The sequence below is a fragment of the Molothrus aeneus genome, chromosome 4 (genome assembly GCF_037042795.1).
Source record: "Molothrus aeneus isolate 106 chromosome 4, BPBGC_Maene_1.0, whole genome shotgun sequence".
NCBI lineage: Eukaryota > Metazoa > Chordata > Aves > Passeriformes > Icteridae > Molothrus > Molothrus aeneus.
The window spans coordinates 61686495-61701218 of NC_089649.1; the positions used below are offsets into that span (position 1 = coordinate 61686495).

Consider the following 14724-nt stretch of genomic DNA (forward strand, 5'->3'; position numbering starts at 1 on the left):
TTATAAATCCCTGAAAAGAACAATTTTCTTTGTCCTAGCATATGAAAATTCTTTCTCTAAAGCACATTTAAGCTTCCTTATGAACACTGTGCAGTGTTTCATCACTAACAACAGGAAAACAAATGCCAGAGTTCATGTGTTAACCTGCACTTAGTCACAATTACCCACTTTTACAAGCTGAACCTCTCAAATCCTCACCCCACATGAAATTACTTATTTCTCACTGGAGTACATGCTAAAAGAAAAAAGAGCCTATAGTACTGTCTCCTTATTAATATTGCATCATTAAAATTCACAAAAAAATCCTGTAAACAAATCTGTACCTTCTTAAAAACACACCTTCCATTCATGTATTTGATTGACTGTAGATTTTAAAATCAAGTAGTACAACATAGCCCTAGTTCAGCTAATTTCCCTCCCTTGATTGTCTCCTTCCTGAAACACTGAAATTCAAATGTGACTGTGACTGACAGTCCTTTTGAGATTAGCATGGCATTATTAGTTTGCACAGCAGGTGACCAAAGTAACTGCTGGAAAGGTTTCCCTTATTTCAACCCTAAAGGATGTAATCTAATATGAAAAGAAAGAATTTGGAGGCTTACAATTACCCTTGAACTGGAATTGTACAAAGAAACCAAAGCAGAAAAAAGCCTTGTTTTCTTTAAGTAAGAGTTGCAGCCGAGGTCCTTAGGTGCTTTCTAATGTTACAGAGGTCCTGTAAACACTTGACATTCAGAAGAAAAGCTAGATTTACAGATTTACACTGAAATTATCAGGCTCATCCTACTTCATTCTACCTGTGAGCATAGGTACACCTATTAAAATCCACAGAACAACTCAGGAGACTTCTGAACTTCTGTCCTCAATGTATCAATCTATTCCAGTGTAAGGGCAAGTTTTACAGATATGATGCCATGTACATATTGGTCAGAACTGATGCCTGGAAATAGAGAAACTTTCCAGAGGAACACAAATGTTTTCATACTGAAAATTAAGCTGCATTTGACCCTACCTCAGAAGAGACTATTCTTACCAACAGCTAAAGAAGAACAGGAAGAAGTACAATCTTTTCTCAAAAGCACTGATTTTTGCTTGGCAATGACCTTTTTAATACCCAACTGGAGTGACACTGGCATTCTGAACCGAAGCCCCTCAGGTAACAGCCACATTCTGCAGATATAAAAGCACACTCAGCTTCCCAAATATTTTGCAAATGACACCAACCAGAGCTCTCCCCAGTGGTTTGTGGGAAAGGGCAGCTGTCAGCAAAAGTGGGGAAGCCCACCCAGCCTTGCTGGGCAGCACAGCCTGCAGCCCCCCATTGACCTGAGACCCTCAGCACTCAGCATCAGTTGCCCCAACACCCAGCCCCACCTGCTGTGTCCCAGTGGGCATTTGAAATTAGTTTGCAGGCTACAGTCTTAAAGGCAGGTTCTTCCAGCTGCAGGAGAGTTGCTTGGTGTATTAATTTGCGTTGGCAGAAACCACTTCCCCTCTAACAAAGCAACAAATTTACATCACAATGTGGAGCTGTTTATAACCAACGACCCTTACAAAACTAGTTAAGATTTAATATTTGTGAAACAAAGCAAAGAATTCACTGGTGGCTTTGTATCAGCATAAATGACTAATTACTTTAATCAGGAAGCTCAAAAGATAATGAACTTGATTTATTATAAACACAGGGGCTTGCCCTCTTATAAAAATTACTTGCTCTGCAGTTCAGGACACATATTGATTAATGACACTACTTGCAATTCTCTTATTTTTAAATTTAATAATGGGTGAAAATGAATTAAAAGCAAACTGGAAAAATACACATTCCCAATATAATTTTACTCAATTCCACACCAATATTCATATGTTATGTATACCCGAGTATTTCACTAACAGTAAAAATACAAAACTATTTAGAAAAACATGCAGCAAGTAAAAGATTAATTTGGTCAAGGTTACAGAAAGAGTGAACATTTTTGGCTTTCTCCTACATAACCCCTCATTTTTTAGTGGTACCTGACATCTGTTGCTGAGACCAGCTGAACTCAATTCAAACACAGTTTAGCTAGGAATAACTGAGAGAGTCATAAAAATCTCTGAGGATAGATTATGAACCAGTTATGGATTAGAATTCCATCAGAGAGAGAGAGGGGGGGGAGAGACTGAGTCTGCCTGGAATGTGGTAGTAGACAAGATAATAACATCTTTGCAGAAAAGCCACTTTGGAGAGCACTTTACTCTGTCCTGACCCCTGCATCACCAGTCCTTTACCTCACTAAAGGGCCATTTGTGGACAGAGAGAACACTTAAGGCATGTCAGGGCCCCATGACAAGGTTTATAGATTTACTGCATTACATTCAAACTACACAGCAGAGTGACAAATTTTACTGTTCATATCTCTTAAATAAACATAAAAAAATTCATGTCAAATCCTCTCACACTAAAATGGACTCTGTCACCCATGTGAAGCCCTCTAAGTTTCTCCAAAGATGCCATGAATTTTTTCTTTCTGCATATTTATGTTGTAGATTTCTGAGGAACCCTCAGGTGCATTTCTATATATTTTGCTGAAATGTTTTCATAGCTCATTGGTAACCAGCAAAGCTCTCTGGCTTAAGTTTTTTGAAGAAATCACTGGAGTGCCAGGGTATTCAAGGACACTGTCACATATCTGAGTATGAGTACAGTTGCTCAGTTATTACAGAGGTTATTATTATTATTATTATTATTATTATTGCATCATTACTTGCAGAAAATAATGACGAAGAGCAACATAAGAATATTTTCAATGTGAAGAATGTTTTCAGAGACTGGATGATCAGCTTGATCCACATTCCACTCTGGAGCTCAGCTAAAACAAACCATCTTCCTCAGGGCACTGCAACAAATGAATTACCATAAAATAAAGACACTTGGCAGCCAGGTTCCTATTACAGCTGCTTCTTGTTCTGACCAGTCATCATGACCTCATGTTCTCCCTGTTTTAATATATCCACACACTGTCTCTTTCTTGTCTCATACTTAACACTACATTCCTCTGGGCAGAAAGCACCTCCCTCTGTGTTTATGGAACCAGCTGTGCCTAGTGACTCCATGCTATCACAGTTTAAATAACAAGCAAGATATGTATCTGATACCAATTTAGGGCAGAGCTGAACAACATATTTGATTAAATCTCTGCATTATCAAAGTCCGTGGAAATTGTTATTCTTGAGGTTCGGGTTTTTCATGGTTGGTACAAAGAAAGAAGAACCTTTTTCAAAGAAAGAAAAAACTTTAGTTGCCCATCAGTTCTGATATATTGCAATTATAACCATAACCACATCAAATGTGACTAAGAGCAATATTTTTACCAGAAATTCTGTAAAAAAAAATCTCTTCTTTATCTCCAGCATTTCTTCCAAGCCTGGTCATAGACAGAGAAAGTCCCAGAATTCAGACTGGAATTCTGCAGTTTGAAGGATACCCATCACAGTATTACTAAAAGATCCCTGCTTTGGTCCATGAGGGGCACACAGGGGACAGACCTCTGCTGTGCTCTGTAACCACTCACTGATGAACAGATACCAAAACCAACTTCTGCAAAGCTGCAGAAAACCAGCTGCTACTGCAGCAATCACAATAGAGACCAGTAGGTATGGGATACATACCAGTGTGAGACAGAGGTATGTCTCAGGCTCTTCAGGCTTGGGTAGCCCAGTTGGCTCTGACAGCCTGTGGGAGCTCTGGGAGATACTCTGGAACATACTTATCCAACATCACCCCACAATCATGGCTGTCTGAAACTGCAGACATCATTTCTAAGGACCACTCATTAAGACAGTTTATTTTCTCTGTGGGATTTTTAACTCATGTAAATGCCTTACAAATAAAGGTGCCCTCATTCTATGAAGTGAACCATCTGACCATCTGGAGTTCTTTTTTTTTTTTTTTTTAATCCACAGTGTTAGAGATCAGGAGGAGAACAAGTAAGTGTTCAGGGGAGATTTGGAACAACTAAAAAGGAATGAGAAATATGAATCTAAAAAGAATTAATACAAAAGAGGAATTCTCATCCACAAAATGAGGTTCTATTGTTTTATACAAAAAGAAGCCATTAATTATTAAATACACATTTGCTGGTTAAATCTGGGTTAATGTGCTGATTTTGGCTGGGGTAATTTTCTTCACAGTGTCTATTATGGGGCCATATTTTGGATTTGTGCTGAACACAGAGTTGATAACATAAAAATGTTTTTGTTATTGCTGAACAGCACTTACAAAGAGCCAGGGCCTTTTCTGCTTTTGGTAATGGTCAGGCTGGCCAGGATGTAGGGGGTATATGGGAAGTTGAGAGGAGCCACAGCCAGGACAGGTGACCCAAACTGACCAAAGGGATATCCCAGACCATGTGACACCATGCTCAGCCCATAAAAGGGGGGGAAGAGAGGAAGGGGGGGACATTTGGAGTGATTATGTTTGTCTTCCCAAGTCACTGTTACACATGATGGGCTCTCCTGGAGATGGCTGAGCACCTGCCTGCCCATGGGAAGCAGTGAATTAATTCCTTGCTTTGCTTGTGTGCGAGGCTTTTGCTTTCCCTATTAAACTGTCTTTATCTCAACCCATGAGTTCTCCAGCTTTCCTTCTTTTAATTCTTTCCCTGATCCTGCTGGTGGGGAAGCAAGCAAGCAGCTGCCTGGGGCTTAGCTGCCAGAGGGGGTGAAACCACAACAGTTCTGTACAAAACTATTATGGCAGTGAGAGTGATGCTACAGAGCAACGCTTATTGGCATCCTGAAGATGCCAGTAAAACTGTCTTAATTGTGCTTTTTTCAGAAGGAAACGTTTTGAACAAAAAAAAAAATATGTAAAGCTTATAGTTTAAAAGGTACTTCTGTTATTGCAGCATTAAGACTGGAAACTCACTCTCCCAAGCATTTACTTTGTATCAGTCATTGAATTTCTATTTCGTTATGTTTGACAAGTCTCATGGGGAGCTAAACACTCTGTTCTGTTGCGACTGTGATTTCTGAGACAAAAAATATGAAATAACTTTGAAAATGACAGATCAGGTTCACTGGCAGGCTTGTTCTGCTGAGCTCAGCAAGAGGGAAAGGCTGCCTGGTATCAGTCACTCCTAGGGGCTACTCTGACTTGCACTTGCTGGCAAAAGTCCTTCAAGGACCATCTGCCAGCAAGAACAGTGGGGGTGGGCAGGAGGAGGAAATCATTCATGTGCACACTCAGGTACTGCCAAGTCCTTCCCTATCCTCAAAGACTTCAAACAGTAGAAGCTACCACGAGCAATATTTAACATGTCAGTATACCAGGTTTTTTTTTCTGTGGAGTCCTCAAAATAGAAGCACTTCACCAGAAGAGACACAGAGAAGCTACATAGAAAGAGAAGATAAAAACTGAACAGATAAAAGAATTTCTCTTTTATAAATTTCTTGTTTAGAAATACCTTCAAAATATTATGCTTGTCATCACAGAACGATGGTCAGCATTACCAAGCACTGCAGGATAACTATACTGAAAAGACACATCTCAAAAGGCTTATTGGAAAGTCAGGGGGACACATCAAATATATACAACAGATGTTTGCACACTAAGCTCATATCCTCAAAATTGCTGATACAGGTCTATTTATTTAACTTATTACTATAAAAACACATAACAGCCCAAAGCATTCAAAATAGAAGAGCATAGCAGAGCTGCTTATGTTCCAATAAGAGAACATTCTGCTTCCCTCAATCAGATTTAAAGAGGAAGATTAAAGAGAAAACATTTAAAATTAAATGCAAAACCTTATTCTGATTTGAGAAAAAAAATCATATTTTACAATTACATAGATAAACACGCTTTACATATATATGCATATACACATATTGCAAAGTAGAGATTAATTGGCTTAGGCTGCCCTGTTATGTGTACCCATTCCATGCTCCCAGTTCTGTTCTTCTGTAAATGCACCCTTAAAAGCATCAGCTAATATGGAAAGGCAACAGCTGTTCAGCTCTTGGCATGATTAGGATTTTCTCCCTCTGTGGTATTGGACAAAGAGAATGGTGATCATAAATAAGCACACCCTACAGTTTTCCTATTAAAGCCTCCTCTTCCTTACCACCATGCATCTCTGTCTCTATCCCACTATTCATCACATACTTTTAGACATCTAACATTTAGATTATGCTTGGTCTTAGACATAGCCCATGGAAACCTTCACTTGAAATTAGCAATACAGACTTCAGTGAAATGTTTTGATTTCACACCACTCTGTGCCCTCTGGCACAGTACCAGATCTTTTAAAAGTGTGAGGAACAACAGAGGTTCTTCCCTATCATCAAATCTTCAGTTTAGGTTTTATGTTTACTTGGTTCATGGAAAGGAAGGAAGGAAGGAAGGAAGGAAGGAAGGAAGGAAGGAAGGAAGGAAGGAAGGAAGGAAGGAAGGAAGGAAGGAAGGAAGGAAGGAAGGAAGGAAGGAAGGAAGGAAGGAAGGAAGGAAGGAAGGAAGGAAGGAAGGAAGGAAGGAAGGAAGGAAGGAAGGAAGGAAGGAAGGAAGGAAGGAAGGAAGGAAGGAAGGAAGGAAGGAAGGAAGGAAGGAAGGAAGGAAGGAAGGAAGGAAGGAAGGAAGGAAGGAAGGAAGGAAGGAAGGAAGGAAGGAAGGAAGGAAGGAAGGAAGGAAGGAAGGAAGGAAGGAAGGAAGGAAGGAAGGAAGGAAGGAAGGAAGGAAGGAAGGAAGGAAGGAAGGAAGGAAGGAAGGAAGGAAGGAAGGAAGGAAGGAAGGAAGGAAGGAAGGAAGGAAGGAAGGAAGGAAGGAAGGAAGGAAGGAAGGAAGGAAGGAAGGAAGGAAGGAAGGAAGGAAGGAAGGAAGGAAGGAAGGAAGGAAGGAAGGAAGGAAGGAAGGAAGGAAGGAAGGAAGGAAGGAAGGAAGAAAGAAAGAAAGAAAGAAAGAAAGAAAGAAAGAAAGAAAGAAAGAAAGAAAGAAAGAAAGAAAGAAAGAAAGAAAGAAAGAAAGAAAGAAAGAAAGAAAGAAAGAAAGAAAGAAAGAAAGAAAGAAAGAAAGAAAGAAAGAGTGAGTCGTATTTGGCTGTCCAGACAGTGACACTGGTGACACACTGTCTGCAGACAATGTAAAACAAGTTCCTCTTCTGCAAGGAAGATTCTAAGCTAGCCTGTAAGCCCCAGTCAGGTGAGAAGCAGATATCCTTGCTGACACCATTTATAAATCTCTCCAGGATGGAAGAGGCTTTAGGTTGGTTTTATGATGGCTTTTCCTGATTTGTTGGATTCAGACACTCCTCCACTCCCATTTCCATGCAGTTCTACAGCCAACGGCCTGAAACCTCAGTTCAGCTGTTTCTTTTGCACATCAATTCTACCATACTGATGCTGTGAACAGAGAGGAGATTTTCTGTACTTAACATTTAACACAGTAGCATTTTCTTCATTCATATCCTGTTCCTGTGAAGGTAAGTCAAGGGCAGAATCAATGTGTGGAATAGATCTCTGACACAGCCTCATCTCTAAGCAGTTTCAGCACACAGACTCTATGTAACCAAGCTAATAGCATCAGCAGAGTATAAATAATACCATCATTAGGAAGGTACTAGAAAATAATAATCTCTATCAGTGTGAAACCAGCAGCACTACAGATTTAAAAATGTTATTACTTGCAGGCAAGGCTCAACTCAATTTTCTCCCCAGCTTCCTTTACTTTGTGATGTGCCCAGCTCAAAATCAGCATGAGATCTGCTCAGAATTTGTGTCAGATTCCAGTCCAAGTTACAAGAAAACACACACTTCACTATCCCCAGCAAAGATTACTCCACACAAGAAATCCCTGTACACTTACTAACAGGTTCAAGGGTACAAGCAGAAAACTCACAGTTCACTCATCACAGTCACTGCACTGCCAGCTGTAAAAGCAGGAAAGGCAAAGTACACAGGTCATAGCACCAGTTTTCTTCTGCACAAGCATTTAGCCAAGAGGGTATTTTATGGGGAGGGAGATGCAGAAGAAAGCAGGGGAGGGAAGGAAGCAGCAGCATCAGCAGTAACCTTGCAGCACCCACCCTCCAGGGCTCCCAAAGCTCTCCCAGTATCCCCTGCACCACTGGGGATAGCACAACACATCAGCCACCAGGCAGGAGTGGGGCAGGAGACAATACTGAATCAGTTACTGCCAAACAGACCTTCCAACTCTTCCCAACCACTCAGAGGCAGCCAAACCTCAATCAAAATAAAGAAAAATAATACCTACCCAAAATTGCAAGAGAAACACAATGCCAAAAACCTATTTACAATTAAAGTTTCCTTTCCAATTACATATCAATCCTTCTGAATGTTTTTTCATAGTTCTGGAGTTTAAAGACCACTGCCCCATTGTGCTCTACCTGACATAAACAGGCAGCCTTCACTCCAGCACTCTTACAAAATTAAGTAAACTAGCACAGAGACTCCTTTCTCAAAAACCAACAATGTTGGTGCAAACACTAGCAAAAAAAAAACCCAAAAAAACCTCAGAATTAAAAAAATATTTTAAAAAATCAATTGCTATCCAGAATAAATGTAATTCCTAAGTTATCTCCACTGCTTCCAACATAAAGAACAAACAGGACATTGCTCTCCCAACCTAGTCACAAACTGCCAGAATACACTTTTTCATTCTCTCCTACTTAATTATCATATTAAGCTCTTTTTCTTTTGAGCAATATGAATGGCACAAGGTCATTGAGCACTTAGTACAGAGATAGGATCTGATAGATTGTTACAGCAAAACCTCTAAATTCTATCTTACAACTCAGTTTTTCAGTTCAAGTCAATTTCCTGGAATTTTAATCACTGGGGTTTTTCATTACAGATTAATAAAAATTAAGGGATTGATTAAAATTTAAGTGCCTTTTAAGATGCATCTGTCCTTTAAAACAAATTAGGTTCTCTTTTTCCTGAAGCATGTTCTTAAGTATTTTTTATAAAAGAACATATTTCCTAATTTGCTTCATCTCCCTGTAAGAGCCTAGAGTATTTGATCAAGCAAAAGAAAACACACAAAAATCCACAGCCTCCTGGCACAACAGCCATTTAAGTGCAGGAGAAATTCACTATCAACTCCAAATGTAAGTAGATGAGCCTAAGAAAGCAACTGCAAACAGTATTTAGCTGCAAAAACCTTCCTTTTGCCCCAGAAAATATCACAATTCCAGAGTCTCAGTATTTACTCTGCTAATTTTTCATTTGCTGCATACTATAGTAGAAAAAACTTATGGAAAATTTAGATTTCATCAGCCTCAATGCTCTTGAGCTGTTAGGTCTCATCAGGCTTCCTAGAAATTGAAGAATGACAAAAACAAAAACCATGAGATTTTGTAGTTGATCTTGTAGCTTCACTTTGTGAGTCAGGATTTTATGGAATGCAGAGAATGATGGTTACCTGTGCTGTCATTATGATAACCAGATGGCATTCTCAGAAGGCTCCTGAAAGAGGATTTACATTCTGTATCACCTTTTCATTTTTTGTCTGCACGTCTCATCCTGCATTAGCAGCATTTGTTTTGGTAGAACTGTTTTCAACATCTGACTTCAAATACTCTGCTACGAGATTAAAGGTGACACTCCCAAAAGCAATTTTCTAGGCACTCAAAAGAAAGTAATTAAATGGGTGAAATAGTTATTGTGGGACTTGGGGGACTATTTGCTTGTTTTTTCCTTGCACTGAGTCTGCTATAAATACACCAGGATCACAGGAATACCCAAGATTTAGGGAGGGTTGGCTTTATATGTGCACAGAAAAATGTATTCCCTGCCCTGTAAGAGCTTACAGCAATGGTTCTGCAATGAGTTCCATGTGTGGCAACACTTAAAACCTTTAAAGATACCATAGCAGTGCTGTTGAATACTAAACAAATTTAAAACCAAGCATTTTTCATATCCTCTATTATGCACCTGCTCATTGCTAATGGTATCTTGTGACAAACTGCTGGACTAAAACTGTGAACCTAAAGACTAATGGACAGTAAAAACAGTCCTTCATTAAACCTAGAGAGACAAGTGACAAATTCCTTCCTACAGTCCCATTAATTCTAAACAATAACCTGATAGAAGCCTGTGATGACCCTGTGATAAGTCTGTGAAAGCAGTTGTACAGCCTGATAGTTGAGCACTGAGATTTCATTTCTGATAGCTTTGGTACTTTAGTCTCCCTTTTACTTACACATGCCAGTGGCATCAAGCTTTGATTAGAAGGCATTTCCTCCTGCTTTATCTCAGTAATTTCTAGGTGCCTCAAATAAACACTTCCTTTTGAACAATCTAAGATTACACAGCTCCTTCCAGATCATCACAAACAGACGAATGTACCTCACCCTACCTCCAAACCTACTAGGGAAACACTTTTCAAGTATCTTGAGAGGACTGGAAATAAGCCAAGTCCATCCTGGATCTATTGTAAACACAGATCTATATTATCTTCACAGACAGAAAGTCATAAAAGGAACAACATTTTAGCGTGGGGGTTTCCCAGCTGTGCAAAGACCACACATTATTCAATGTGAACCTAAAGTGCTTCTTATCCCTTGTTTTGCAGCCTGTTTCTGACATTTAAACTCTGTCCCTTAAACTCTGTTATCTAGTGGTTGGTGAAAAAAAAGTTTGTAAATTGAGCCTGAAGCCTCAAACCAATTTACTGTATCTTCAGGAAAATATTTAAATACATTCTTGAAAGACTGGTTTGACCTTCCTCCACTCCCAGTCCCTGGGCAGAAGCTCTGAGAGGCTGTACAATCACTAAGATATAACTGGGGGTAAAGACAAGTTGATAAAGTTATTGTTGATGTTTTTAAGACAGGGATCTGTAACTATGAACATCATGCAAAGCCTCTTCCCATGTAAGCAGTCCCAGCAGAAACAACAGATTGGTGTAAGTCAGGACTCCAGGATGAGGGAGCTCTGGATGCTCTGGGCCCTGTGCTGCTTTACACATGTGCTACTTTAGATCACCACCACTCAATGCAAATATGCAGAAAAAAAAACCAGACTCTGTATTAATTAGTATTCACAGAAAGCAGATGCAGAGACAGATGAATTTGTGGTCTGAATAAATACTGTGTGAAGAAAACAGTCTCTATAACCATTCTTATGTTTGTCCTAAAAATGTATTTTTGTACTTGAATTTAAAATGATGTCTATTATAAAAAAGGTTTAATTGTGATAAGGTATATAATTATCTTCAAAGGTTTACATGGCAGAGAGGGAGTTTGGAGCTGAATTCTGGACTTCAGATGTGAGGGAGGCCAACTCTGGACCTCTCTACATCTTTGTCAACATCAGTAAGAGATTAGCACGCTGCACTGCATTCAAAAGAGCTGAAAAAAATCAAATCCACATGATTTAATGGCACTATACAAGCATTAAATAAGGTGACTTATTAGCAAATGTCCTAATGCCATGTGTTCTCATGACAAGGATCTTCAAACTGTTTTCCACTTCATGGATCAATCTCAAATGACTTCTTAATAGGACTTTGTCATTAATTTTTATTATGAAGAGAAGTCCATAGCCCCTGCTACCTGATAAAATTATTTTAAAAATTTAAAAGTCAGGAACTGTTTTAGCTGTATATGGAATGAATACTACTCTGATTCATAGCCTTTAAAGTTAAAAAATTAAGAAATCCCTTCAGGAAGTCTACTTTGACTAGGAAAATTAACTCTTCTTACTCTATGACTTCATGGAAACAGACAGGAACAATGTTACATTTACACAATTATTGAATTGTGCTATAGTCTCTTGTTATCACTCCTGTTTACAAACAGCCATAGAAACAGAGTTAAACAGACTTAAGGCCCTCAACTACAAATTACAATCAAGGCATTGCAAATCCTTCACACAGCATTTGAAATTAGAAAAGTAATTCACTATGACCTAACAGCCTTGCTAAGCCTTTGTTTCCCATTTTCTCAGATTTATTTCTGTGTTGAAGAGATGTAAATTTGGCTGAAAACAGAATACTTCTCACCATATTTGAAGTATGCAGTGCTTAACTCCAGGAATGTATAGGGGAATTAATTTGCCCAAGTGGTAAGCACTCATTAGTGTTGCTCTGAAAACCTGCATCAGTCATTAATTCCTCTCACAAAATTTATCACATATTTGTGGTTTGGATGACTACTATCTATTGTGACTGCAATACATACTCTTTATTTTCATATAGTGTAGAATGCTGCATGTCTAGCTTTAGATAGGCAGATTTCATTAATTGTAAAATAATCTAAAAAGGAACAGTAGTTTACCAGCTTAATTGATGTTAATATCTAAATTACATAGTAATTATGTAAAGAGAAATGGTTAAGATATGGCTTTGCAACAGAAACCTAATCATTCATTTAGATACTGGAAACCAACACACACTTTCTTATCAATTTCTGGTGCATTTCAAAGCATGCCTCTTGGTCTAGTGTCCGACAGCTCCTCTTGCACACAGGGCTGCCACCAGTGACTGCTTTTCTGTGCCACATTTACAACCAGGCTGCATTCAGTTATTCACATGCCACTTCCCAAATGTGTACATAAAGCATTGACAAAGCCTTTAGCAACAAAACAGTGCAAAAAGAAAAATAAATGTACAGGTGCCATCCAGCCACAAAGAAATATCAAAATGTGACAACAGTCAAGCAGAATAATGCAACCTCAACGAATCCAGCCCACGCTACTTTATGACACATGAAGTGATTATCTGTTCAAGACTGGTGGCTCACTCAGGACAGGGGCCAGCCTCCATCAAGAGCCCATCCTGCAGGAGCCACTGCCCTGCAGCAGCCTCTGCACACACAGAGACTCTTCCACCCACTCACCTCCAGAAGTGACTTCTTCAGAACTGGGCTGAGGAGCATTGGCAGGACAGTGTGGGGAAGCTTGCATTGCTGCTGCCCTTGCTATACCTGTCCTGTGGAGAAATAGAGGACTTAATTTCCAGGGCTGTCAGACAGCACCTTCCACATTACAAGTGACGGAAAAAGAAATGAATTTGAAAATGCCTGATTTGAGCAAGTACATTCTGGGGTGTAGTGAAGAACTCCCAGTTCCTACAGAAGTATTTGGATTACTTTCACATCTTGCTGGAGCTCCGTTTGCAGCAAGCTGGATTCTTTGGTTCATGAGCTGATGATGCCCTTGCCAGTTACCTATGTAGCAAGCTGAGATATGGTCATTGAGAGCCAACATAACTAGACAGCCCAAATAAAATAATTAAGGAAATCATATTTAACATCATCTCTCAACTCTGATATGAACAAATAACCATTGAGTAGTTCTCCCTTCTATCTCCTTTTCTAAATGGCAGTTTTCTGCTCTTTATAAACTTCCTGTACAGAAACCATTACTATATTAATTACCTAATAGAGCAACAGTTATTTTGCTTCTCCTGTCCAACCCATTCCAACGAGACACTTTATTTTACTTCCACATAAATCTACATAGGCTTACCACAAGAATCAATCCTAACAAAGACCTTTTTCTTTTTTAAAGGAGAAGAGGAAACTTTCCACAGTTTTCATGGTTTCCAGCTGGGGCAACAGTTTTCAGCCACCAGTTTTTAGTATGACACATTCAAATGATTTGTATATCCCAAAGTGCAGTCAATTAGAGAGAGAGAGAAAGAGACAAAAATAACTCTATCTGAAACACATGAATAAATCATTCTTTTGAGCATGGTGATGAATGCAATGTTTTTTCATTTCCAAACCAAGTCTTTAAAGCCCTACTGAAACAAGTGTGTTTGTTCCAAAAGTGATCCCTGTATCTTTCAGGAGTGCCGTGATGGTTTTTGGTTTTATTTTCTTTTGAGGAAATGTCAAGTTTAGACACCAAGGACTGGAAGCTAATGACCAACCACTTTTTTCTGGTATGAGTGTGCACTGAATACTGATGGTCACAGGCAGGAACAATTTCCAATAATTAATTGGAAAAATACCAGCCTTCATTGCATTTGCTTAACTTTGGTCAACAGCAACGTTAATCTTGCAAGTAAATTGAAAGACAAGACAAAGCCTATACGTGTGAGGTTTATACATAATTCAGAACTGCTGAAAAGCATGGAAAGCAAGACAAGAAAAACATTATAATAATATGGCAGAACAACTCTACTAAGGAAAAAACAATAACCCCAAAACCCCACACATTCATGTATTGCATCTATTACTTCAACTGAAGAGTAAATGCAGGGATAAATAGAATTGTTCCCTTCTTATTTGGGCAAAACAGACTCATGCATCAATCACTTAAAAAAATTCTAGACAGCTTGTTTTCTTCTTTTTTTTTTTTAATTTGCAACTGCATACTGTTTTTCTCTGAAGTTCCCAGTTTCCAACATACTAACCCATTCAAAGCAATGAAACAGTTTGTGTCTCTCAATATCTGCTAATTGGAGTATAATTATAGCTGTCTATGAGCTATGACTATAAACAGACTTTGCCAAAATATTTGAAAGAAATCTCCAGGAGAAACAATAACTGGTCACATATATAATACCATATTTAATAAATCCAGTATATTTAAATATAAAATAAGATACAGCAGGTTGGCTCAAATAAATATGATTGATTAATTCTGTTCTGGGCACTACACATCAATGTCCTATTCACCTTCTAAGAGAGTGATTATTTTCATCATTAACAGGAATTCTAGTAAATCTGCTCCACTTTGTGTGACAAAAACAATGAGCATCAGAAAGAAGCAAAATGAGAA

General features: G+C 38.8%; 1 protein-coding gene across 5 annotated transcripts in view; it reads right to left on the minus strand.

Moving 5' to 3' along the window:
• PPP2R2C (protein phosphatase 2 regulatory subunit Bgamma) overlaps window positions 1–14724 on the minus strand; it is a 190214-nt gene that overhangs the window by 102122 nt on the left and 73368 nt on the right. The window contains exon 2 of one of the 5 annotated variants that reach the window (XM_066548647.1): window positions 12834–12920. The exons of 3 other annotated variants lie outside the window; for them this stretch is intronic. In XM_066548647.1, the coding sequence (XP_066404744.1) occupies window positions 12834–12920 (87 nt within the window). Of the gene's footprint in view, window positions 1–12833; window positions 12926–14724 lie in introns of all 5 variants that reach the window. One more of the 5 variants, XM_066548644.1, reaches the window with a different exon arrangement.